General features: G+C 48.6%; 1 protein-coding gene across 2 annotated transcripts in view; it reads left to right on the top strand.

The window, feature by feature from the left end:
• slc5a1 (solute carrier family 5 member 1) overlaps positions 1-27,855 on the top strand; it is a 56,677-nt gene that overhangs the window by 8,083 nt on the left and 20,739 nt on the right. For both annotated transcript variants that reach the window (XM_078206691.1, XM_078206692.1), the window contains exons 2-6: positions 6,095-6,199; positions 7,865-7,924; positions 8,035-8,139; positions 13,386-13,491; positions 25,378-25,458. In XM_078206691.1, the coding sequence (XP_078062817.1) occupies positions 6,095-6,199; positions 7,865-7,924; positions 8,035-8,139; positions 13,386-13,491; positions 25,378-25,458 (457 nt within the window). The remainder of the gene's footprint in view (positions 1-6,094; positions 6,200-7,864; positions 7,925-8,034; positions 8,140-13,385; positions 13,492-25,377; positions 25,459-27,855) is intronic.

Below are 27,855 nucleotides of genomic sequence, written 5' to 3' on the forward strand. Positions count from 1 at the left end.
CAAGAACAAAAGTACAGCGATGCCACTAATAAAATGATGTGAATTGATCTGTGTCACCAGTCAAGATGTATTATCCCAGTCAGCACAGAATGTAAAGTTGATATGGTAGCATTAATGAGGTAAAGTTCATTTTTAATGGTGCGTTTATTGATTTATGTGCTCCCCCTGGAATGGTATCTTTCATTTTAATTATCCTTCTTTTGCAAGTGTACTTATTGCATGTTTACAATCTGCTATAAATATTTTACTCATTAAAGTGGAGAAACATCAGAAAAGGATCAGCTGGGTCTCCTGGGTCAGATACAGCAGAGTCTGATGGTTCAGTTCCATTACGCAGTGCTAGGTTATGATTAATTACCTATCCATTCATTTCATTCAGAATCACAGGGTTGTTACAATGCAGAAGGAGGCCATTTGGCCCATCGTATCTGCACTGGCTCTCCAAACAAGCATGATGACTTAGTGCCATTCCCTGCCCTTTCCCCGTAGCCCTGCACATTGTTTCTACACAGATAATCATCTGATGTCCTCTTGAATGCCCCGATTGAAGCTGCCTCCACCACATTTCCAGGCAGAGCATTCCAGACCCAAACCACTCGCTGGGTGAAAAGTTTTTTCTCACATCACATTTGCTTCTTTTGCAAATCACTTTAAATCTGTGCCCTCTCATTCGTGATCCTGTCACGAGTGGGAACAGTTTCTCCCTCTCTAATCTGTCCAGCCCCCTCGTGATTTTCAACATCTCTATCAAATCTCCTCTTAGCCTTCCTCTCTCCAAGGAAAACAGTCCCAACCTCTCCAATCTATCCTCATCACTTAGGTTTCTCATCCCTGGAACCATTCTTGTAAATGTTCTGTTTGTAGGGTTTTATTGGGTGCTGGGTTTATCCGTGAAACACTCAGTCTTTTTACCTTTTCACATTACTGCAATATGTTATCATACAACTGAAGTCTCCCTCATTACATATGGCTGGAAAATCAATGATATTTACAAAAAAAGTCAATAATATATACAAAAAAAATCATAGAATCCCTACAGTACAGAAGGAGGCCATTCGGCCCATCGAGTCTGCACGGACCACAATCCCACCCAGGCCCTATCCCCATAACACCGCGTAATTACCCTGCTAATTTCTCTGACACTAATGTATAATTTAGCATGGCCAATCCTCCTAACCTGCACATTTTTGGAGTATGGGAGGAAACCGGAGCACACTGAGGAAACCCAAAATCAATGATTATATACAAAAAAATCAATTATATATATGTTGTAGGAGACAGAGGGTGATGACAGAAGGCTGCTTTAGTGACTGGAAGCCAGTGTCCAGTGGCGTACCACAGGGATCTGTGCTGGGTCCCCTATTTTTCGTCATTTATATAAATGACATTGATGACGATGTAGGGGGTAGGATTAGTAAGTTTGTGGATGATACAAAGATTGGACGGGTGATTAACAATGAGGTAGAATGTCTTGGGCGACAAGAAGATATAGACGGGATGGTCAAATGGGCAGAGAAGTGGCAGATGGAATTTAACCCTGAAAAGTGTGAGGTGATACACTTTGGAAGGAGTAATTTGGCAAGAAAGTACTCAATAAATGGCATTACACTAGGAAGTTCTATGGAAAAGAGGGACCTCGGCGTGTTTATCCACAGATCTCTGAAGGCGGAAAGGCATGTTAGTGAGGTGGTGAAAAAGGCATATGAAACACTTGCCTTTATCAATTGAGGCATAGATTACAAAAGCAGGGAAGTCATGTTGAGTTTATAGAACTTTGGTCACAGCTGGAGTGTTGTGTGCAGTTCTGGTCACCACATTATAGGAAGGATGTGATTGTACTGGAGGGGATGCAGAAGAAATTCACCAGGATGCTGCCTGGGATGGAACATTTAAGTTATGAAGAGAGGTTGGGTAGGCTTGGGTTGTTTTTGTTGGAGCAGAGAAGACTGAGGGACGACCTGACCGAGGTGGACAAGATTATGAGAGGCATGGACAGAGTGGATAAGGAGCAACTACTCTCCTTAGTTGAAGGGTCAGTCACGAGGGGACATGGATTCAAGGTGAGGGGCAGGAGGTTTGGGGGGGATGTGAGGAAAAACTTTTTTACGCAGAGGGTGGTGACAGTCTGGAATGCACTGCCTGGGAGGGTGGTGGAGATGGATTACCTCACATCCTTTAAAAAGTATCTGGATGAGGACTTGGCACATCATAGCATTCAGGGCTATGGGTCAAGTGCTGATAAATGGGATTAGGTGGGAGTTCAGGTATTTCTAATGTGTCGGCGTGGACTCAATGGGCTGAAGGGCCTCTTCTGCACTGTATGATTCTATACAAGAAATGTCAATGATACAAAGAAATTATTGATGTATACACAGAGCGAGGGCACTGGCTGCTAAGCTCGAAGAAAGCCCCCCACAAAATCCAGTGTGCTCTTTGGGAGCCGCTTTTCCATTGTTCCAAACGCAGTTTAAATCTGGACCCTGGTTAGGGCAAGTCATTGGGCAGAATTTAAAGACCAGCCGAACCGGCGAGCTCCAAGGTGTGGTTTGATCAGCTGGGAGAGTGTGGGTGAGGCCCCGCTAGCTTCCTGCTGCCCGGTGGTTATGTCTGGGGAAGGCGGGCCACCCAGATGCCAATTGAGGTACTGAAGTGGGTAATTAACGTCCATTTAGGGCCTCATCCCCTCACCTCTGGGAAACTTTGCCATGCGGGCAGGTGGACAAGCACTTGCAGCTTTGTACTTGTGGCGGGGGCGGGGACACTGCTTCACTGGTACTCAATGCCCGATCGAGGGACCTGGCATCAGAAAGAGAAACCTCATGGATTGCACATTGCTGCTAGTTGTGGCTGATTGCTGTTGTTTATAGAATCATAGAATCCCTACAGTGCAGAATGAGGCAATTGGCCCATTGAGCATGCCCAGTCCACAATCCCACCCAGGCCACACTCCCAAAACTCCCCTCATTTATCCTGCTAATCCCCCTGACACTAAGAGGCAATTTAGCATGGCCAATCCACCTAACCTGCACATCTTTGGACTGTGGGAGGAAGCCGGAGCACCCGGAGGAAACCCACGCAGACACCGGGAGAATGTGCAAACTCTACACAGACAGTGACCCGAGGCTGGAATTGAACCCAGATCCCTGGTGCTGTAAGGCAGCAGTGCTAACCACTGTGTCACCCTTTTCTACTTCAAGAAGAGGAGGGAGCGCTGCAAAGACCCACTCCATGCCCTTTCCTACAACTCTACCTACCCCCTTTGCCCACCCATCATCTTCGCATGAGCCCATCCTGCCGACACTTTCCTCATGGATTTGACAATCTGATGCGCGATTAATTAACTCGGGAGGCTGGATCGTACCCGGGAAATAAAGGCTTTTATTAGCAACAAGAATAGAGCATACTGCTTAACAATACAATCCCAGACTAAAGGGTCATGAGGCAGTGCAGTGACCTTTATATTCCTATAGGAAGGCGGAGCTGAACGGAGTATACCACAGAACAATACCAACAGGTGGAACACCCCGACCCTAACCCCAACAGTAACAAGAGTAACATATGCCGATTGGATAGGTAACTGGCTGTCTGATCGAAGACAGAGGGTGGTGGTGGATGGAAAATTTTCGGATTGGAGGCAGGTTGCTAGCGGAGTGCCGCAGGGATCAGTGCTTGGTCCTCTGCTCTTTGTGATTTTTATTAATGACTTAGAGGAGGGGACTGAAGGGTGGATCAGTAAATTTGCTGATGACACCAAGATTGGTGGAGTAGTTGATGAGGTGGAGGGCTGTTGTAGGCTGCAAAGAGACATAGATAGGATGCAAAGCTGGGCTGAAAAATGGCAAATGGAGTTTAACCCTGATAAATGTGAGGTGATTCATTTTGGTAGGACTAATTTAAATGTGGATTACAGGGTCAAAGGTAGGGTTCTGAAGACTGTGGAGGAACAGAGAGATCTTGGGGTTCATATCCACAGATCTCTAAAGGTTGCCACTCAAGTGGATAGAGCTGTGAAGAAGGCCTATAGTGTGTTAGCTTTTATTAACAGGGGGTTGGAGTTTAAGAGCCGTGGGGTTATGCTGCAACTGTACAGGACCTTGGTGAGACCACATTTGGAATATTGTGTGCAGTTCTGGTCACCTCACTATAAGAAGGATGTGGAAGCGCTGGAAAGAGTGCAGAGGAGATTTACCAGGATGCTGCCTGGTTTGGAGGGTAGGTCGTATGAGGAAAGGTTGAGGGAGCTAGGGCTGTTCTCTCTGGAGCGGAGGAGGCTGAGGGGAGACTTAATAGAGCTTTATAAAATGATGAAGGGGATAGATAGAGTGAACGTTCAAAGACTATTTCCTCGGGTGGATGGAGCTATTACAAGGGGGCATAACTATAGGGTTCGTGGTGGGAGATACAGGAAGGATATCAGAGGTAGGTTCTTTACGCAGAGAGTGGTTGGGGTGTGGAATGGACTGCCTGCAGTGATAGTGGAGTCAGACACTTTAGGAACATTTAAGCGGTTATTGGATAGGCACATGGAGCACACCAGGATGATAGGGAGTGGGATAGCTTGATCTTGGTTTCAGATAAAGCTCGGCACAACATCGTGGGCCGAAGGGCCTGTTCTGTGCTGTACTGTTCTATGTTCTATGTTCTATGTACAAGTACCCATAATGATAACCATCTATGGTTCAGTACCCATAGTGGTAACCATCTATGGTTCACCACACAATCAAGATGTGGAGATGTTGGCGTTGGACTGGGGTAAATACAGTAAGAAGTTTAACAACACCAGGTTAAAGTCCAACAGGTTTATTTGGTAGCAAAAGCCACACAAGCTTTTGGAGCCCCAAGCTCCTTCTTCAGGTGAGTGGGCTTGGGGCTCCGAAAGCTTGTGTGCCTTTTTCTACCAAATAAACCTGTTGGACTTTAACCTGGTGTTGTTAAACTTCTTACTGTGTTTAACAATCAATCCCGAGAAAGATCCCAGTGCATTACCGGCAGCAGCCACAACCTCCAAGGGCGCTGCAGGTAACGGAGAGCTATCGGCCAGGAGCTCCGTCCAATGGGAGAAGCCCTGTGGTTAGTTACCTCCTATTGAAGTCCGGAGCCTCACCGGCAGCTTTGCATTTGCTAATTAGGGATCGGAGTCTCTGGAAGGCGGATCAACAGGTTGCCATAGATTTTGGCAATGCATGTCACGTTCCCCCCCCCCCCCACCCCCTTCCCCACTCCCCTTTCTGCCCCCCCCCACCTCCTCCTCCGCATCCCCCCCTCCCTCCCTGACTACCCTCAGTCAATTGAGAATGGGCTGTGCAGCTGCAGTAATTTCAGCAGGTAAACAGCCAATCAGGTTGACGTATTCACACACACAGAAAAGCAGGAAGTTACAAACAGTTAAAATCCTTCACTTTTAGCACGAATGATCAGATAGCAAAATAAATGTCTGACTGGATTAAAATAGAAACTAAAGTGTGTGCAGCCTGCGGGGACTTTACGCTGTAAATTATAGAGCAGTATCCACTCACTGATAGAAACGCCAGTGTTGCCTGGTTATCCTGTACGTTGCTGAATTCCAAAGGCTGTTGTCAGTTTCAGTGATGGTGAAACTGATAGTTTCGCTGCAACAAAATCTGGAATTTGTTGGTTAATAAATTGTGGTACGTGGGGGAACGTACCCCTGGTACGTGGGGGAACGTACCCCCTGGTACGTGGGGGAACGTACCCCCTGGTACGTGGGGGAACGTACCCCCTGGTACGTGGGGGAACGTACCCCCTGGTACGTGGGGGAACGTACCCCCTGGTACGTGGGGCAACGTACTTCCTGGTACGTGGGGGAACGTACCCCCTGGTACGTGGGGGAACGTACCCCCTGGTACGTGGGGGAACGTGCCCCCTGGTACGTGGGGGAACGTGCCCCCTGGTACGTGGGGGAACGTGCCCCCTGGTACGTGGGGGAACGTGCCCCCTGGTACGTGGGGGAACGTACCCCTGGTACGTGGGGGAACGTACCCCCTGGTATGTGGGGGAACGTACCCCCTGGTATGTGGGGGAACGTACCCCCTGGTATGTGGTTGTAAGTTTTCCCTGTTTTTCTCTCCCACAGATTGGAGCCTCCCTGTTTGCCAGTAACATTGGCAGTGGTCACTTTGTGGGTTTAGCTGGAAATGGTGCAGCAGGAGGGATCGCTACCGGAGGATTTGAGTGGAACGTAGGTATTAATCTGGTTTGAATCTGAATTTATGACTGACTGATGGTTTTGTGTGTAATCTGGCAGGAGACTGGAATCTGGGATTAATAAATTGCAGGTTAGATGGCTGTTTGGTATCAAAGGATACTGAGTCATTGGGTATTTTACAGCCTCATCATACCCATTTTGTGGCAGGAAAATTGGGTGTGATGCGACAAGCGGGAATGGCGTCCGTTTTTGCGCCCATTCCCATTTTACCGAGAAAAAAAATTGGCGTGATCAGGAGTCCGCCCGAAACAGGCAAAACACCAATTTGCACATTTTTGCATTCATCACAATGTGATTAGTGAGCTTCACTCCCAATCATCCCAGCTCACCCACCTGAAACACCTCGCTCACCGCAGCTGGATCGGGCAGGAAAACACCTCGGGTATAAAAGTCAGATTCAGGCACTGGATCAGTGAGGGTGAGCGAGGAGGTAAGTCTCTGCATTCAAACTGCTCCGTGCTGCTCAGAGGAAGTTGTTTTGTGGTGGCCATGTTGTGTTTCGGGTTGGGGGGGGCCTGCGAGTGCGTGGAGGGCTGTTGTTCAGGGGGTCTGACTTCTGCCTCTCAGCACGGACCCGGGTCAGAGCGCTGACTCTGGGTCCTAGTGCTGGCAGCAGCAAGCACTGCTACAGGTGGGGGATGGGCTGGAAACTCTCTGAAGTGGCAGTGCTGTAGCCTCAGGGCTTGTCCAGCAGCACTGTCTGTGGCCACTACTGCATGGGTTTTGGGTGTGTGTTTGTGAATGGGGAGGTTAATGGGGGGGGGGGGGAGGGGGCTGTGTTACCATACTGGGATCTGTGGGGAGGGTATAGGGAGTGTGTGTTGCTGGGGGGAAATGGGGGGGTTGTGGGGTGGAGGGGGGGAAGGAATGGGAAGTGTATGTTGCTGGGGTGGGGGTGAGATGAGTTCTTCCTCACCCCCACTCACTTCCCCACACCCACTAAGCCCAAAATAGGCGCACAGCTCGAAAACCAACTGAGAAAGAGGTCTGAATATCAGCTCTGAACAATTTCAACAGGCCTAGGCGACAGGCCTGAACGACAGGCCTGAAGACAGGCCTGCATGACAGGCCTGACTGGATAACAGGCCTGGACAACAGACCTGAACAACAAGCCTGCACGACAGGCCTGGATAACAGGCCTGAACGATAGGCCTGCGATGTACCCTGAGCTGACTGAATCAATCAAGTAGTCTCACAGTACAAATAAATAATGAAAATGGATGTTAAGTGGGATACAAAATGGTCACAAAAACAGCAAAAAATTGAGAAGAATTCAGTCGTCATGGTGACAGATTCTGTGGGGTTATGGCGTACTTTTTAAAAAACATAAAAATAAGTGACAAATCAAAACACACACTGACCTAAGTTAATATAATATTGTGACCTCTCTGCTGAGTCCAGCAACAGATTTGAATTTCATTCGGGGCGAGAGAATACGGTAAAGAACCCACCAGCTTCACTGTGACTGGCTGTGTTTAATTAAATCACATCTCTGAAATCGTAACACTTCCAAACTGTACCTTTCCACAATTTTGTTTGAGATAGTTGAGACAGAAGCCGCCGCTCTGTGATTTCACGTTGTCAATATAATTTGTTTGTTTTTTTCCAATAACCTTTCACTGCTCTCCATCTCGCCAGGCCCTGGTGATTGTCATTATTCTGGGATGGCTGTTCGTACCGATTTACATCAGAGCAGGGGTAAGTGGCTTCTCATCGCTGACCCGCTGCCCTCTCCCTCCTCTGCCTGTGCTGCCTGTTTATAGCTCCTCCTGTTTGGGCTCTCACACTGACTGTTCTCTCGCTTCAAGGTCGTGACAATGCCGGAATACCTGAAGAAACGATTCGGGGGCAGTCGGATCAGGATTTACCTGTCTGTCCTCTCACTGTGTCTCTACATATTCACCAAGATATCGGTGAGTTGGTTAGTGGCCTTGAGGCCAGGGCGGGTCGGGAGAGAAGCTTGTCTGATTAACCAAACACCTCCTTTACTCAACAATTAAACTCAATGATCAAAATACCCCAGCGAACAAACACTGCCATCCTGTTCTTACTCACCCTGCCACACTGCCCTCACACACACCCTGCCACACTGCCCTTACACACACCCTGCCACACTGCCCTCACACACACCCTGCCACACTGCCCTTACACACACCCTGCCACACTGCCCTCACACACACCCTGCCATGCTGCCTTCACTCACACCCTGCCACACTGCCCTCACACACACCCTGCCACACTGCCCTCACACACACCCTGCCACACTGCCCTTACACACACCCTGCCACACTGCCCTCACACACACCCTGCCACACTGCCCTTACACACACCCTGCCACACTGCCCTCACACACACCCTGCCACACTGCCCTTACACACACCCTGCCACACTGCCCTTACACACACCCTGCCACGCTGCCCTTACAACCTGCAGTGTCGCGATAAGGTACTCAGCTCATGAGATTGGCCTATACCTCATTCTCCAATCCATACTGCCATACTAGGAGCACAGAAACATACAAACACATAATGATTAAACTCACTGATCCATCCACTGTGTCCCAGACTACTGTCTCATGCATCACAACACATTTAATTTGTTATTATCACATGTATTGAGATATGACGAAAAATATTTTCGGACGGGGGCGGCACGGTAGCACAGTGGTTAGCACTGCTGCCTCACAGCACCTGGGACCTGGGTTCGATTTCCGGCTCGGTTCACTGCCTGTGTGGAGTCTGCAAGTTCTCCTCGTGTTTCCTCCGGTTGCTCCGGTTTCCTCCCACAGTCTGAAAAACATACTGGTTAGGTGCATTGGCCATGCTAAATTCTCCCTCAGTGTACCTGAATATCGCTGGAGTGTGGCGACTAGGGGATTTTCACAGTAACTTCATTACAGTGTTAATGTAAGGCTATTGTGACACTAATAAATAAACTTTAAACTTTGTTTCTTGTGCGCTATACAGACAAAGTATACCATTCATAGAGTACATAGGGGAGAAGGAAACGAGAGAGTGCAGAATGTAGTGTTACAGTCATAGCTAGGGTGTAGAGAAAGATCAACTTAATGCAAGATAAGTCCATTCAAAAGTCTGACAGCAGCAGGGAAGAAGCTGTTCTTGAGTCGGTAGGTATGTGACCTTAGACTTTTGTGTCTTTTTCCTGATGGAAGAAGGTGGAAAACAGAATGTCCAGGGTGCATGAGGTCCTTAATTATGCTGGCTGCTTTGGCCAGGCATCAGGAAGTGTAGACAGAGTCAATGGATGGGAGGCTGGTTTGCGTGATGGATTGGGCTACATTCTAGTTCTTTGCGGTCTTGGGTAGAGCAGGAGCCATACCAAGCTGTGATACATCCAGAAAGAATGCTTTCTATGGTGCATCTGTAAAAGTTGGAGAGAGTGGTAGCGGACATGTCAAATTTCCTTAGTCTCCTGAGAAAGTAGAAGCGTTGGTGGGCTTTCTTAACTATAGTGTCGGCATGGGGGGAACCAGGATAGGTTGTTGGTTATCTGGACACCAAGACACTTGAAGCTCTCGATCATTTCCACTTCACCACCCTATACACATACATACACTTCTCCTGCCCCCAACATCCGCAATGTGAAAGCTATAATGTTGAAAGAGGCAGTCCCCCTATCAAAGGCGCCCAGAGCCTGATCGAGGGACAGGACATCGGGAAGGTGCAGGGGGAAAGGCACCCACTGCCGACCCCTCTGCCTCCACTTCCCACAAGTCCCCACCACACAAACCCCTCCTCCCCATGTTACTTACCTGTATCCTGGATTCTCCCGCAATCATAGCAACTTGGAAAATAGGAGCAGGAGGAGGCCATTCGGCCCTTTAAGTCTGATCTACCATTCATTAAGATCATGGCTGATCATCTAACTTAATAGCCTGATCCTGTCTTCCACTAGCCCCTACCACGCTATCCCCCCCTTCCCCATTCCATCCCCCCTCCCCCCCCCCATATCCTTTGATCCCCTTCACCGCAAGTGTTATATCTAACTGCTTCCTGAAAACATTCAACGTTTTGGCTTCAACTGTTTTTTCTGTGGTGGAGGGTTCTGCGAGCTGACTGTTCTCTGGGACTCCGGTGCCTGTCCTTCAGGCAGCACCATGGCCTACCCAGTGGCGCTACTGAGCGCAAGAACTACCGGCCTCTGATTGGATGGCAGCTCTCAGCTGGCAAGAGTTCCGCCTCCGGGTCTTGATTCCAGGGGAAGGCTCGGTGGTGACCTCGCTACTGCCCGATTGGCGTGTGATTGGGTAGAGGGAGGGGGGCAACCCGAAAAGTAGCGTGAGTCTCTCCCCGATAAGATTCTGCCCAGGGTTTGAGCAAGTCCAGCAGGGCACTCTGTAAACACCTAGAATATATACAATCAGAGTTATCAGCGCATGGAATGTGGGTCGATCTGTGTTATTGCTTCCACACTGATATTTATTGCCATCATTCTTGCTGACACGTATAATAATATTAATAATTTGATATGGAATGTTCCAGTTAACCTAGTTGTGCAGAACAATTCGCAAGCGTGAGAGTCACTTAATCTTCTGGTATTGCCGCCCAGGTATGATAACGAAGTAGTAAGTGATTAAATCCCACTTTCAATGCAGAGTCAGTAAAAATTGTCAATACCTAGACCGCTGGGGTCAATGGTCTACGCAGCTTTTGGGGTGAATATGAGGCGTATGGACAGACAGGGCCCGATTCTCTGACCCCGCTCACAGCCGGGATTCTCCCATCCCACTGCAGTGAATGGAGACTTGGCTGAGTGCCACATTCGCCATTCTCACTGGCAGTGGTCACTGGGCATGAACGGCCGGAGAATTATAGAATCCTTACGGTGCAGAAGGAGGCCATTCAGCCCATCGAGTCTGTACCGACTCTCCAACAGAGCATCTCACCCAGGTCCTCTCTCCGCAACCCCACACATCTACCCTGCTAATTCCCCTAACCTGCACTTCTTGGGACACTAAGGGGCAATTAGCATGGCCAATCAACCCAACCCGCACATCTATCACTGTCTATAATAAACACGGTAACATTAGTTGGGAGATCTTGTAGTGCAGTGGGTAGTGTTCTTGCCTCTGGGCTAGAAACTCTGGGGTCAAGTCCCATGGACTCTGTCTACATTTCCCGCTGCCTCGGAAAAGCAGCCAACATAATCAAGGATCCCATGCACCCTGGACATTCTGTCTTCCACCTTCTTCTGTCGGGAAAAAGATATAAAAGTCTGAGGACACGTACCAACCGACTCAAGAACAGCTTCTTCCCTGCTGCCATCAGACTTTTGAATGGACTTACCTTGCATTAAGTTGAACTTTCGCTAACACCCTAGCTATGACTGTAACACTACATTCTACACTCTCTCCTTTCCTTCTCTATGAACAGTATGCTTTGTCTGTATAGCGCACAAGAACCAATACTTTTCACTGTATTCTAATACGTGACAATAATAAATCAAATGAAATTGAGGACCGAATTGGTTAATCAGGTTGTAAATCTTTCCAACATGGCAGGCGGTAAGAGTGGGAGAGCTTCCTGGTCAGCCATACTGCAGAAGGCAATGGAAAACCACTGCAGTCACACAGTGTGACCATAGGCCAACCCAATGGAGGTCCATGGCTGTCAATGTGCAGGGTACCTGGAGGAGGATTAGTTCCACCTCAAATTAACCAATTTGATTATGGTTGATCAACACCATTTTCCCACCCAGTAACCTCGGCGAACAAAGATCGAGCTCAGCATTGACACCTCTCATTATTTCAATATTCGTACCCCTCTGTGGGCTGGGTTCCACATCTCCTTTGTGTGAAAGAGTGTTACCTTATTTTCCTCCTGAACTAGACCAGTTCAATTTTTTGTATCCTTGTGAGAATCACTGGCTAGACCAGCATTTATTGCCCATCCCTAATTGCCCCTTGCGAAGGTGGTGGTGAGCTGCCTTCTTGAACCGCCGCAGTCCATGTGATGTAGGTACACTCACAGTGCTGTTAGGGAGGGAAGGTTTTGACCCAGCGACAGTGAAGGAACGGCCGATATATTTCCAAATGAGGCTGGCGTGTGAATTAGAGGGGAACCCACAGACATTATATCTTCCACTCGGGGAAATGGCATCTATCCCATTAAATCACACAATTGTTACGGTGCAGCATGAGGCCATTCGGCCCATCATGTCTGCAATGTCTCAATCAGATCCTCCCCTTTAATCCTCATCATGAAAGGAAATCCATGTTTACACAACCGACCCTCGTAATTTAAACCTTTGAGCCCAGTATCATTCTGGTGCGCACACTCTGCACCCTGTCCAAAGGCAATATATCTTTCCAGATTGTGTCAGACACAGCTCTGCAGAACCGGAGCATAACCTTCTTCCCTTTGTCAAGCAGAGTTTTACTTTCTCTGGAAGACGAATTTCTATAGAATTGGTTTAAGTTGTGATTGACCTTGTTCCTGCCAGGGTTACACTGTGAGAACATCCACAGGACCAAACCCTGTGTCCCATTCCATAACATGATTGGAAGAATCCTTCACTGAAGACAGTTGGAGTTGGCTGTAGCCTATAACTTTTCAGAGCAGCAGCAAGTTCACAATCTACCCTCCTGTAACGAGGCTTATTCTCCCAGGAACTTGTCAAGTACCCTGTGGTAGTATCCATTCTCCCTGCCTGAGCCCAGTGAGCGATTTAGAATTGGTGATGCGGGGCTGGGTTTAGGATATTGCAGCCTGGGAGAAGTGACCCAAACACCAGGCCTCACATGGTCCCTGGGTGCGAGCTCTCAGTCACAGTTCCAGCCATTGTATACGGTCCCGGTACAGACTGGCTCTGACCGAGGTGATAGGGATACAACAACAGTGGAAAGTGTCACGTGATCTGACAGAATGTGGTTGGATGTCACATGATCAAACCTCCAGGGATCCTCCCCCCCCAGCCAGAGTTGGCAACCCCACACACCTCAGCCATTTGTCTGGGGTGGGATTGGGGGGGGGGGGGGGGGGGGGGCGGTGGGGGGGTGGGAGTGGGGGGGGGGCAATATTCTCCAAATGTGACACATTGTTCCTCCCCCACTCCCCACACGCACATGCAAAGAAACACCAGTAAATAAGGAAGGATTGAAGTATTTGCTGAGTGCAGTTTTGTTGCTTCTTTTTTCCAGGCAGACATGTTTTCAGGAGCCATATTTATCCGGGAGGCACTGGGATTGAACCTGTATGTTGCCGTGGTGATCTTGCTCTCTATCACTGCCCTCTACACTGTGACAGGTAAGAACACCACCCAAAGCAAGCAGGAACCGGCTTTCGGCCTGTCTGGCCTCTGTGTTATTGGTAAGGATGGTGTCAGCCTGTTTTGAAACCCTAGGCCCAGCAGCAAGGATTCTGGCAGATGTGATTCTGGTGTAAGATGTTCATCCAGAGATAACTCTTCAAATGTAGACAACGAAAATATAAAAAAACTTATTCCAACTTATAAATCAAAAAAAAGGTTTAATAAAGAAACTTCATTACTCCAAACTTGAGACTTCACCCTGAGCCATTCCAAACTCGCCACAATCCCCAACAGGTTCCAATTTATACTGAGTCAGCGGGTCAGCTGATCAGCACATCATTCTGTCATTGGTTACATGGTTTACTGGGTCAGCTGACACTTACAGCTTGTTACCATTGGTCACATTACAACAGATCCATTGTTATCACTGGTTACATTCTAACATAACCAACTCATCCTGAATATTGTGCACATTGAGGAGGTGCAGAGGGGAAGGGGCACAGATACGTCTTGCTTTTCAGAAACATTGCCTTGGTGTGTGACTCGAGAAAGCGTTTCCTTAATAGCCCAATGGAACAATGATTGTTACAACTCTCCTGACTCTGCCTAACCACTCTCCTGATTTGATTTGATTTATTATTGTCACATGTATTAGTATATAGTGAAAAGTATTGTTTCTTGCGCACTATACAAGACAAAGCATACTGTTCATAGAGAAAGAAAGGAGAGAGTGCAGAATGTAGTGTTACAGTCATAAAAGAGTTAGGATAAAGTTTTAGCATAGAATGAGAGTAAAAGAATTAGAAGGTATGAGAGTGGTGAGGTATTGGGGAAGGTATCAAGGTCAAGGGTGGGTACCGGTAGACAGGAAGGTGGGTTGAAGTGTGTCTACTTCAATGCAAGGAGCATCCGGAACAAGGTAGATGAACTTGGGGCGTGGATTGGTACTTGGGACTACGATGTTGTGGCCATTACGGAGACGTGGGTAGAACAAGGACAGGAATGGTTGTTGGACGTTCCTGGGTATAGATGTTTCAGTAAGTGTAGGGAAGCTGGTAAAAGAGGTGGAGGAGTAGCATTATTAATCAAGGATAGTTTAACGGCTGCGGAAAGGCACTTCGAGGGGGATCTGCCTACAGAGGTAATATGGGCTGAAGTTAGAAATAGGAAAGGAGCGGTCACGTTGTTAGGAGTTTACTATAGGCCCCCAAATAGTAATAGAGATGTGGAGGAAGAAATTGCTAAGCAGATTATGGATATGTGTGGGGGTCACAGGGTAGTTGTCATGGGGCACTTTAACTTTCCAAATATTGATTGGAACCTTTGTAGGTCAAATAGTTCGGATGGGGCAGTTTTTGTGCAGTGTGTGCAGGAGGGTTTCCTGACACAATATGTGGATAGGCCGACAAGAGGTGAGGCCACATTGGATTTGGTACTGGGAAATGAACCGGGCCAAGTGTTAGATTTGGTTGTGGGAGAGCACTTTGGAGATAGTGACCACAATTCGGTATCTTTTGTTGTTGCAATGGAGAGGGATAGGGCCGTACGGCAGGGCAAGGTTTACAGTTGGGGGAGAGGTAATTATGATGCGATTAGGCAAGAATTAGGGGGCATAAGATGGGAACAGAAACTGTCAGGGAAAGGCACTCATGAAAAGTGGAACTTTTTCAAGGAACAAATACTGGGTGTCCTTGATAGGCATGTCCCTGTCAGGCAGGGAGGAAATGGCCGAGTGAGGGAACCATGGTTCACGAAAGAGGTGGAATGTCTTGTGAAAAGGAAGAGGGAAGCTTATGTAGGGATGAGGAAACAAGGTTCAGATGGCTCGATTGAGGGTTACAGGTTAGCAAGGAATGAGCTGAAAAAAGGGGCTTAGGAGAGCTAGGAGGGGACATGAGTAGTCCTTGGCGGGTTGGATCAAGAAAAACCCCAAGGCTTTTTACTCTTATGTGAGGAATAAAAGAATGACCAGGGTGAGGTTAGGGCCGGTCAAGGACAGTAGTGGGAACTTGTGTATGGAGTCAGTAGAGATAGGCGAGGTGATGAATGAATACTTTTCTTCAGTGTTCACCAAGGAGAGGGGCCATGTTTTTGAGGAAGAGAAAGTGTTACAGGCTAATAGGCTGGAGGAAATAGATGTTCGGTGGGAGGATGTACTGGCAGTTTTGAATAAACTGAAGGTCGATAAGTCCCCTGGGCCTGATGAAATGTAACCTAGGATTCTTTGGGAGGCAAGGGATGAGATTGCAGAGCCTTTGGCTTTGATCTTTGGGTCCTCACTGTCCACGGGGAGGGTGCCAGAGGACTGGAGAGTGGCGAATGTTGTTCCTCTGTTTAAGAAAGGGAATAGAAATGACCCTGGTAATTATAGACCGGTTAGTCTTACTTCGGTGGTTGGTAAATTGATGGAAAAGGTCCTTAGGGATGGGATTTACGACCATTTAGAAAGATGCGGATTAATCCGGGATAGTCAGCACGGATTCGTGAAGGGCAAGTCGTGCCTCACAAATTTGATTGAATTTTTTGAGGAGGTAACTAAGTGTGTTGATGAAGGTAAGGCAGTTGATGTCATATACATGGATTTTAGTAAGGCGTTTGATAAGGCCCCCCATGGTTGGCTTATGATGAAAGTAAGGAGGTGTGGGATAGAGGGAAAGTTGGCCGATTGGATAGGTAACTGGCTGTCTGATCGAAGACAGAGGGTGGTGGTGGATGGAAAATTTTCGGACTGAAGGCAGGTTGCTAGCGGAATGCCACAGGGATCAGTGCTTGGTCCTCTGCTCTTTGTGATTTTTATTAATGACTTAGAGGAGGGGGCTGAAGGGTGGATCAGTAAATTTGCTGATGACACCAAGATTGGTGGAGTAGTGGATGAGGTGGAGGGCTGTTGTAGGCTGCAAAGAGACATAGATAGGATGCAAAGCTGGGCTGAAAAATGGCAAATGGAGTTTAACCCTGATAAATGTGAGGTGATTCATTTTGGTAGGACTAATTTAAATGTGGATTACAGGGTCAAAGGTAGGGTTCTGAAGACTGTGGAGGAACAGAGGGATCTTGGGGTCCATATCCACAGATCTCTAAAGGTTGCCACTCAAGTGGATAGAGCTGTGAAGAAGGCCTATAGTGTGTTAGCTTTTATTAACAGGGGGTTGGAGTTTAAGAGCCGTGGGATTATGCTGCAACTGTACAGGACCTTGGTGAGACCACATTTGGAATATTGTGTGCAGTTCTGGTCACCTCACTATAAGAAGGATGTGGAAGCGCTGGAAAGAGTGCAGAGGAGATTTACCAGGATGCTGCTTGGTTTGGAGGGTAGGTCTTATGAGGAAAGGTTGAGGGAGCTAGGGCTGTTCACTCTGGAGCGGAGGAGGTTGAGGGGAGACTTAATAGAGGTTTATAAAATGATGAAGGGGATAGATAGAGTGAAAGTTCAAAGACTATTTCCTCGGGTGGATGGAGCTATTACAAGGGGGCATAACTATAGGGTTCATGGTGGGAGATATAGGAAGGATATCAGAGGTAGGTTCTTTACGCAGTGGTTGGGGTGTGGAATGGACTGCCTGCAGTGATAGTGGAGTCAGACACTTTAGGAATATTTAAGCGGTTATTGGATAGGCACATGGAGCACACCAGGATGATAGGGAGTGGGATAGCTTGATCTTGGTTTCAGATAAAGCTCGGCACAACATCGTGGGTCGAAGGGCCTGTTCTGTGCTGTACTGTTCTATGTTCTATGTATGCTGGACACAGCTTGCAAGAAGTCACCTCGCTCCAGCACTACCTTGGGTCACCCCTTAGAGGGGTGTGGCACAGATCATAGAATCCCTAGAGTGCAGAAAGAGGCCATTCAGCCCATCGGGCCTACACTGACTGTCCGATCCCACCCAGGCCCTTTCCCATAGCTCCATGTATTTACCTCACTAACATACACATCTTTGGACACTAAAGGGCAATTTAGCATGGCCAATTCATCTAACCTGCACATCTTTCAGACTGCGGGAGGAAACCGGAGCACCCGGCAGAAATCCACGCAGACACAGGGAGAACATGCAGACTCCACACAGACAGTGGCCCAAGCCGGGAATCGAACCCGGGTCCCTGGCACTGTGAGGCAGCAGTGCTAACCACTGTGCCACCCCTAATTCCTGAGTCTTTTTTCATTCGTTCATAGGATGTGGGCGTCGCTGGCTAGACCAACATTTATTGCCCATCCGTAATTGCCCTTGAGAATCATAGAATCATAGAAACCCTACAGTGCAGAAGGAGGCCATTCAGCCCATCGAGTCTGCACCGACCACAATCCCACCCAGGCCCTACCCCCACATATTTACCCGCTAATCTACACATCCCAGGACTCTAAGGGGCAATTTTTAACCTGGCCAATCAACCTAACCCGCACATCTTTGGACTGTGGGAGGAAACCGGAGCACCCGGAGGAAACCCACGCAGACACGAGGAGAATGTGCAAACTCCACACAGACAGTGACCCGAGCCGGGAATCGAACCCGGGACCCTGGAGCTGTGAAGCAGCAGTGCTAACCACTGTGCTACCGTGAGCTGCCTTCTTGAATCGCTGCAGTCCCTGTGGTGTAGGTACACCCACAGTGCTGTTAGCGAGGGAGTTCTAGGATTTTGACTCAGTGACAGAGAAGGAACGGCGATATATTTCCAAGTCAGGATGGTGAGTGACTTGGAGGGAACCGCCACGTGGTGGTGTTTCCATGTGCCTGCTGCCTTTGTCCTTCTTGGTGATAGAATTCACAGGTTTGGAACATGCTGTCAAATGAACCTTGCTGAGTTGCTGCATTGCATCTTGTCGATGGTTCACACTGCTGCCACTGCATCGCTGGTGGAGGGAGTGAATGTTTAAGGCAGTGGATGGGGTGCCAATCAAGCGGGCTGCTCTGTCCTGCGTGGTGTTGAGCATTGGAGGTGGATTGTCTGTTTTGCCATTTGGCCAACTCGAGTTTCTTGTCCTGCCCAGGGATGAGTGTGTGCGAGTGTGTGTGCAGGGGTGTGCGAGTGTGTGTGCAGGGGTGTGCGAGTGTGTGTGCAGGGGTGTGTGTGTAGGGGTGTGTGTGCAGGGGTGTGTGTGCATGTGTGTGTGTGTGGGTGTGTGCAGAGGTGTGTGTGCGCGTGTGTGTGTGCGTGTGCAGGGATGTGCGAGTGTGTGCGTGTGCAGGGATGTGCGAGTGTGTGCGTATGCAGGGATGTGCGAGTGTGTGTGCAGAGGTGTGTATGTGTGTGTGTGCACATGTGTGTGTGCGGAGGGGGTGTGTGTGTGCAGAGGGGTGTGTGTATGTGCGTGCGTGTGTGGGAGTGTGTGTGTGTGTGCAGGGGTGTGTGTGCAGGGGTGTGTGTGCAGGGGTGTGTGTGCAGGGGTGTGTGTGCAGGGGTGTGTGTGCAGGGGTGTGTGTGCAGGGGTGTGTGTGCAGGGGTGTGTGTGCAGGGGTGTGTGTGCAGAGGTGTGTGTGCAGAGGTGTGTGTGCAGGGGTGTGTGTGTGCAGAGGTGGGTGTGTGCAGAGGTGTGTGTGCAGGGATGTGCGAGTGTGCGTGTGTGCACATGTGTGTGTGTGCGGAGGGGGTGTGTGTGTGTGCAGGTGTCTGCGTGAGCAGAGGGGTGTGTGTATGTGTGTGTGAGTGTGAGAGTGTGAGAGTGTGTGAGAGTGTGAGAGTGTGAGAGTGTGAGAGTGTGAGAGTGTGAGAGTGTGTGAGTGTGTGAGTGTGAGAGTGTGTGAGTATGAGGCTATATACATGAAGTATTGAAGCACTTTCTCACAATCTCACAACAATTACGTTCCAAAGGGTCAATTCCACACAGTTGTTGCAACAGTTAAGCCCCGCTGTACCTTTGAGACGTGTCCTCACCAATCTTGGATCCCAGTGAGAGAGATAATGTGAGTTATTCAGTTACTCAGAGTATTGTGAAGGAAGCAGTGTAATCAGGGACTGACTAAATCAGGGCTCATTGCCAACAGGGGACAACAGAAAGGAGCTCATAAAACTACAAAATGGCATCGAGTTCTAGAACATTCCGTCACGTCTCCCCATGAGCCTCCACTCTGAAGCTTTAGCTGATTTAATGGGTCAAAGTCAGTGCTGATGGGAAACTGCCAGTACTGGTCCAGGGATCCAAATTCCACGCCCATCCCCAACAACTTACATTTAAATGTTCCCTTTAATGGTGCCCCAGCCTCCCAGTAAGATAATCCACAGGAGCAATAATACCAACAACAAAAACACACTCAACAAAGGAAACATTGGGACAGGCGACACAAAACGTGGTCAGAGAGACAGGTGTCAGGTCTTTAATGAGGAGAGACGGTGAGGAGGCGAGGGTTCAGGGAGGGCATTCCGCACCTGAGGAAGTCAGTACGCTAGTGACAGGGTGGTACAGTTGGCATCAGCACCCAGATGGGCAAGGCATGGCAAATCAGCCAGATTTCCTAAACTTCAAGTATCGGATATAGTAAAGGACAGAACCCTTAGAAGCATTAACATATAGAGGGATCTGGGCGTACAGGTCCACAGTTCCCTGAAAGTGACAACACAAGTGGATAAGGTGGTCAAGAAGGCATACGGCATGCTTACCTTCATCGGTCGGGGCATCGAGTATAAAAATTGGCAAGTCATGTTGCAGCAATGTAGAATTTTAGTTAGGTCACATTTGGAATATTGCGTACAGTTCTGGTTGCCACACTGCCAGAAGGACGTGGAGGCTTTGGAGAGGGTGCAGGAGAGGCTTTGGAGAGGGTGCAGGAGAGGTTTACCAAGATGTTGCCCAGTGTGGATGGCATTAGCTATGAGGGGAAATTGGACAAACGTGGTTTGTTTTCACCTGAACGCTGGAGGCTGGTAGAAGTTTACAAAATTACGAGAGGCAATGGAAAGAATGGATAGTCGCAGTCTTCTTCCCAGGATAGAAATGTCAATTACTCGGGGGCACAGGTTTAAAGATAAAGGGGGAAAGTTTAAAGGAAATGTGAGAGGCAGGTGGTGAGTGCCTGCAATGCGCTGCCAGAGGAGGTAGAAGCAGATACAATAGCAACATTTAAGAGGCATCTTGACAGATACATGAATAGGCACAAGGTCTTTAGAAAGGCGTCATGTTTGGTGCAGGCTTTATTATTTTATTTATTATTGTCACAAGTAGGCTTACATTAACATTGCAATGAAATTACTGTGAAAATCCCCTAGTCGCCACACTCCGGTGCCTGTTCGGGTACACTGAGGGAGAATTTAGCATGGCCAGTGCACCTAACCAGCACGTCTTTCGGACTGTGGGAGGAAACCGGAGCAGTGGGAGGAAATGCACACAGACACGGGGAGAATGTGCAGACTCCACACAGATAGTTACCCAAGCCGGGAATCGAACCCTGGCACCGTGTCTGCGTGGGTTTCCTTCATCTGATGAAGGAGCAGCGCTCCGAAAGCTTGTGCTGCCAAATAAACCTGTTGGACTTTAACCTGGTGTTGCGAGACTTCTTACTGGGTTTCCTTCCACAGACCGATTTCTCCCGATCTACTCTGTCCAGTCTGCTCATGAACATCTCGATCAACTCTCCTCTTAGCCTTCTTCTCTTCAAGGAGAACAGTCCCAACCCCTCCAATCTATCCTCGTCACTGGAACCATTCTTGTAAACCTCTTCTATATTGCCGACCATGTTTCATGTGTCACTGACTAACACTTCAGAAAGGACCTCATTGGCAGTAAAGTACTTTGGGTCATCCGGCAGTTGTGAAAGGTGCTATATAAATGCAAATCTTTCTTTCTTTGTTCTGAAAACTCGAGCCCAAATCCAGGCTGACAGACCTGGCAGCATGGTGGCACAGTGGTTAGCACTGCTGCCTCACGGTGCCAGGGATTCGGGCTCAATTCCCGGCTTGAGTGACTGTCTGTGTCACCTGGCCCTTGGGTTCCATTGGAGATTGAGAAGCAACAGGGGTTGAGGCACACAGCAGAAGGCGGGCTAGTAAAACGAGCAGGCAAATACCTGCTTCAGATCCCCACTAACTGGTCGGAAAGTGCCATCCTCAAATTGTGAAAAATAGAAATGAATGTGTTCCTTAGCACAATGGGCCACGCCCTCGCGATACAACCCTCCCCCAGGCTAGCTTATCCTCTGTAACCCTGTTCACACCAACTGAATAATTCCTTTGAAAAGAAGCCACTGGTGTGATGTGGCCAAACATTGCAGTCAATCTGGGTCAAGCTAACTCCCAGTTATTGAGCAAATAAGATGAATGGTGAGTTAATGTGCCCTTGGCGGATTTCATTGAGAGAACATTGTGTTCGAGTAGATTCACCCTGACAAACAATGTCCACATTCATAACAAAACAGCACTCGATCAATCTCACACACTGCCTCACCTATGGGGCCTGTACGTCACACATATTCATGAATGCATTCAAGGATAGACTGTAGGAGTCGAGGGGCGGAATTCTCCGCTGGTCTAAAAGCTGGAAATTCCTGAGGTGAGGGAGGAGATTGCAGAGCCTTTGGCTTTGATCTTTATGTCGTCATTGTCTACAGGAATAGTGCCAGAAGACTGGAGGATAGCAAATGTTGTCCCCTTGTTCAAGAAGGGGAGTAGAGACAACCCTGGTAATTATAGACCAGTGAGCCCTACTTCTGTTGTGGGCAAAGTTTTGGAAAGGATTATATTTAGGGGCGGCACGGTAGCACAGTGGTTAGCACTGTTGCTTCACAGCTCCAGGGTCCCGGGTTCGATTCCCGGCTCGGGTCACTGTCTGTGTGGAGTTTGCACATTCTCCTCGTGTCTGCGTGGGTTTCCTCCGGGTGCTCCGGTTTCCTCCCACAGTCCAAAGATGTGCGGGTTAGGTTGATTGGCCAGGTTAAAAAATTGCCCCTTAGAGTCCTGGGATGTGTAGGTTAGAGGGATTAGCGGGTAAAATATGTGGGGGTAGGGCCTGGGTGGGATTGTGGTCGGTGCAGACTCGATGGGCCGAATGGCCTCCTTCTGCACTGTAGGGTTTCTATGATTCTATGATAAGAGATAGGATTTATAATCATCTAGAAAGGAATAATTTGATTAGGGATAGTCAACATGGTTTTGTGAAGGGTAAGTCGTGCCTCACAAACCCTATTGAGTTCTTTGAGAAGGTGACCAAAGAGGTGGATGAGGGTAAAGCAGTTGATGTGGTGTATATGGATTTCAGTAAAGCGTTTGATAAGGTTCCCCACGGTAAGCTATTGCAGAAAATACGGAGGCATGGGATTGAGGGTGATTTAGCGGTTTGGATCAGGAATTGGCTGGCTGTAAGAAGACCGAGGGTGGTGCTTGACGGAAAATGTTCATCCTGGAGTTTAGTTACTAGTGGTGTACCGCAAGGATCTGTTTTGGGGCCACTGTCATTGTTATAAATGACCTGGATGAGGGCGTAGAAGGATGGGTTAGTAAATTTGCGGATGACACTAAAGTCGGTGGAATTGTGGACAGTGCGGAAGGTTGCTGCAGGTTACAGAGGGACATAGATAAGCTGCAGAGCTGGGCTGTGAGGTGGCAAATGGAGTTTAATGCGGAAAAGTGTGAGGTGATTCACTTTGGAAGGAGTAACAGGATTACAGAGTACTGGGCTAATGGTAAGATACTTTGTACTATGGATGAACAGAGAGATCTCGGTGTCCATGTGCATAGATCCCTGAAAGTTGGCACCCAGGTTGATAGGGTTGTTAAGAAGGCGTACGGAGTGTTAGCTTTTATTGGTAGACGGATTGAGATTCGGAGCCAGGAGGTCATGTTGCAGCTGTACAAAACTCTGGTGCGGCCGCACTTGGAGTATTGTGTACAGTTCTGGTCACCGCATTCTAGGAAGGATGTGGAAGCATTGGAAAGGGTGCAGAGGAGATTTGCTATGATGTTGCCTGGTATGGTGGGAAGGTCTTATGAGGAAAGGCTGAGGGACTTGAGGTTGTTTTCATTAGAAGAAGGTTAAGAGGTGACTTACTAGAGGCATACAAGATGATCAGAGGATTAGATAGGGTGGACAGTGAGAGCCTTTTTCCTCGGATGGTGATGGCTAGCACGAGGGGACATAGCTTTAAATTGAGGGGTGATAGATATAGGACAGATGTCAGAGGTAGGTTCTTTACTCAGAGAGTAGTAAGGGTGTGGAATGCCCTGTCTGCAGCAGTAGTGGACTCGCCAACATTAAGGGCATTTAAATGGTCATTGGATAAACATATGGATGATATTGGAATAGTGTAGGTTAGATGGGCTTTAGATTGGTTTCACTGGTCGGCGCAACATCGAGGGCTGAAGGGCCTGTACTGCGCTGTAATGTTCTATGGATCTATGGAACTGTCAATGGGATTTCACATTCTCCACAACCAGCCCGCTAAAATTCCAGTGGCAGGTGGGAGGAGAGAATTCCAGCCGAGATGTCTAGATGGGGATAGGTAAGATGCCCTGTCGGAGAGTTGGTGCAGACCGCATGGGCCGAATGGCCTCCTTTTGCACCGTAGGGATTCTATGGGATTCTATGGATGTTCTAGTGGGAAGTGTGGAATGTCCATTTGGAATTTTTAGGTCTTTTGTTCAACTTTGCTCCTTCTTTCTCCAATTTTCTATGGCAGCCCTTAATGGAGTGCAGTTCCACGCTGTGTGGGAGCCTCTCTAGTTTCTCATTGTCTAACATCAGACGTGAAGAATATCTGTTCCATACACTCAGGGCGGGATTTTCCGGCCATTCTCTCCCCAAAGCCGGAAGATTCCACCCAAGGTCAATGGAATCCTTCCCCCACGCCCGCTACGATTCCCGCGGTGGGTGGAACGGGAAAACTCCCCCCTCAGTGTTGTTTTTGGAGCTTTTGCTGCCTTCCTGAGATTCGAGTCTCCATCCTTTCCCTGCGGTTCTTCTGAGTTCCCACAATAGGCCCAGTCTCACTGTCATTTCCCTGGGGGTAGTTAGGAGGAGGGGGGCTTCCTTCACTTTCCCAGACAACCTTCAGTCTGCCTTTTACATTTAAAAAAAAATTGTGGGACATGGGCGTCGCTGGCTGACCAGCATTTATTGCCCATCCCTAGTTGCCCGAGGGCAGCTGAGAGTCAACCACATTGCTGTGACTCTGGAGTCACATGTAGGCCAGACCAGGTAAGGACGACAGATTTCCTTCCCTAAAGGTCATTAGTGAACCAGGTTTTTCCAACAATCAACAATGGTTTCATGGTCATCAGTAGATCCTGAATTCCAGATATTTTTATTGGCCATGTGCAACACCCACTTCAATTCCCCCCTCCTCGAGTTGGACAAGTGGGGCAGTACGGTGGCACAGTGGTGAGCACTGCTGCCTCATAGCACTAAGGACTCGGGGTTCGATTCCTGGCTCGGGTCGCTGTCTGTGCGGAGTCTGCACATTCTCCCCCTGTCTGCGTGGGTTTCCTCCGGGTGCTCCGGTTTCCTCCCACAGTCTGAAAAACGTGCTGGTTAGATGCATTGGCCGTGCTAAATTCTCCCTCAGTCACGGAATCATAGAATCCCCACAGTGCAGAAGGAGGCCATTCAGTCCATCGAGTAGGTACCGACCACAATCCCACCCAGGCCCTATTCATTTACCTTGCCATTACCCCTGACACTAGGGTCAATTTAGCACGGCCAATCAACCTAACTCACACATCCTTGGACTCAGTGTACCCGAACAAGCGCCAGAGTGTGGCGACTAGGGGATTTTCACAGTAACTTCATTGCAGTGTTAATGTAAGCCTACTTGTGACACTAATAAATAAATAATAAGTGTGGATCTTCCTTCTTGAATTCCAAGGTCTTGCCCATTGGAACGCTTGTCGAAGAGGTTAACTTGGCAATGAGCTTTCTTTAAATCGTCATATTAACGGGCAATTGTTGTGTGTCTGGTTGGCAGGTGGCTTGGCAGCAGTGATCTACACCGACACGTTACAGACCATCATCATGGTGGTAGGCTCCTTCATTCTGATGGGATTTGGTGAGTCGATCCTTATTTCATACTTTATCCTCCTGCAATATTTGATTTCATTACCCCCCCCTGCCCGGTGGCAGGGTGTTGCTGAAAGGGATCCCCGTTAGGGCAGACTGACTAAACGAAAACTCAAATCTCAGGAGTTTGCTCTGAAATGAGGTTTTGCACTGAGTTGCGTGTTGGTCGAAAGTAAAGAGATCACGGAGTAATCATAGAATCCCTACAGTACAGAAGGAGGCCATTCGGCCCATCGAGTCTGCACCGACCACAATCCCACCCAGGCCCTACCCCCATAACCACCATGCATTTACCCTACTAATCCCCCTGACACTAAGGGGCAATTTAGTCTGGCCGGTCCACTGAACCTGCACATCTTTGGACTGTGGGAGGAAACCGGAGCGCCCGAAGGAAACCCACGCAGACACAGGGAGAATGCGCAAACTCCACACAGACAGTGACCTGAGGCCAGAATTGAACCCGGGTCCCTGGCGCTGTGAGGCCGCAGTGCTAACCACTGTGCCACCTTGTGAGGCCTCCAGCTACCACCCTCTTCACGCTCTGCATTTGTTACATTGGGCTGCAGAGGCTGGGGTTGGGTGTTGGGGTATGCTGGGGGAATGGTTACATCACTGGGCTGGTAATCCAGAGGCTCATGCCCTTACGTTCCGCCCTCAAGCCCCAGGAGTCTCCAGGTTGTCCACGCTGCCATCTGATTGGTGACATGAACGATGTTATGAAACACAAAGTGACCAATCAGCAATGCCTGCACCGCCTTTCCTCCCCAAGCTATAAGACAACCGAATTTGGGGGGAAGTTTTATCATTTCCTGTGAGTGTTCTTGCGATTGTGAGAATGTGGGTTCAAATCCCACCACAGCAGCTGGTGGAGTTTAAATCCAAGATGTAAATGTGGAATTGAAAGCTAGTTTCAGCAACAGTCAACATGAAACTATCTCCGATAGTCGTAAAAACCCATCTGGTTCACTAATGTCCTTTAGGGAAGGAAATCTGCCATCCTTACCCGGTCTGCCTACCTGTGACTCCAGAGCCACAGCAGTCTGAAACGGTGTGGCACACCACTCAGTTGAAGGGCAATTAGGGATGGGTAACAAGTGTTAGCCTTGCCAGCGATGCCCACATCCCATGAAAGAATACAAGGGAAAAAAAGAGACTACAACTCCCTAGATTAGGCCTCTTCGAGCCAACTACCCCAAAGAAGCAAGAGGGCCTCCTGAGCAGCTCTTAATGATGGGGGCATTAAAATATTCCTCCATGCTGATTTCTGATGACACCTCGAGACCACAGTGGCACTGACGGCACTGACAGCAATGGGTGATGCCGTGGGGAAACATGGATTGCTGTTTGAGCTCACTGCCATCTTACCCAGTGAAGTATTGATCCATCTTCCCAAGCCCAGGCTTTGCAACCGGCACTTGTGTCTGTATACTGTCACTCAGAGGAGCTGCTGTAGGGCACTGGATTCCTGATTATTCAATGTTAAAAACAGAGTCCCACACGTTCATGGCCATGCCAATACAAAAATCCCTGCCACCGGCACAGCGCCAGTGGTGAGCACTGCTGCCTCACAGCGCCAGGGACCCGGGTTCAATTCTGGCCTCGGGTCACTGTCTGTGTGGAGTTGCACGTTCTCCCCGTGTCTGCGTGGGTTTCCTCCGGGTGCTCCGGTTTCCTCCCACAGTCCAAAGATGTGTGGGTTAGGCTGATTGGCCATGCTAAATTGCCCCTTAGTGTCCAACAAATGTATAGGTCAGATGGATTGGCCATGGGTAATGTGTGGGGTTATGGGGAAAGGGCCTGGATAAGATCCTCTGTCACAGAGTCGGTGCAGACTCGATGGACCGAATGGCCTTCTGCACTGTGGGGATTGTATGAGTGAGGACATTCTGATTTACAGAGGATTGAGGTCCACTTATGCTGATGACTACTTCAGTCCAATTCACAAAACGCCATCACTTCAACACTCCACAACAACACACATCAAACAAACTCAGCTCCAAACACTCCTTTTAGAATCCATCCTACATAGGAATCACGCTGGAATACAGTTTATTGTATCGACAGCACCTCCAGAACCTCCACTAGAAACTAGAGTCTGGAATCAACCTGATCCATAGATACACTGGATCCACATGGGGAGCAGCCGCTCTGCCTAACAGCACGCTGGGTGTACCTACACCACATGCAGCTCACCGCCACCTTCTCGAGGGCAATTAGAGATGGATAATAAATGCTGTCCTAACCAGTGACCCCTACATCCCGTGAACAGAAGGAAAATCTCACCCTGTACTCGAAAGCAGAGCGTTACTCTCTGATGTGTTCTACTTTTAATTCCAAATCCCATCCCTGTGTCTGTCTGAAGTGAGTGGAATTAGGCAGCGGTTTG

The sequence above is a fragment of the Mustelus asterias genome, unplaced genomic scaffold, assembly GCF_964213995.1.
Source record: "Mustelus asterias unplaced genomic scaffold, sMusAst1.hap1.1 HAP1_SCAFFOLD_1725, whole genome shotgun sequence".
Taxonomy (NCBI): Eukaryota; Metazoa; Chordata; class Chondrichthyes; order Carcharhiniformes; family Triakidae; genus Mustelus; species Mustelus asterias.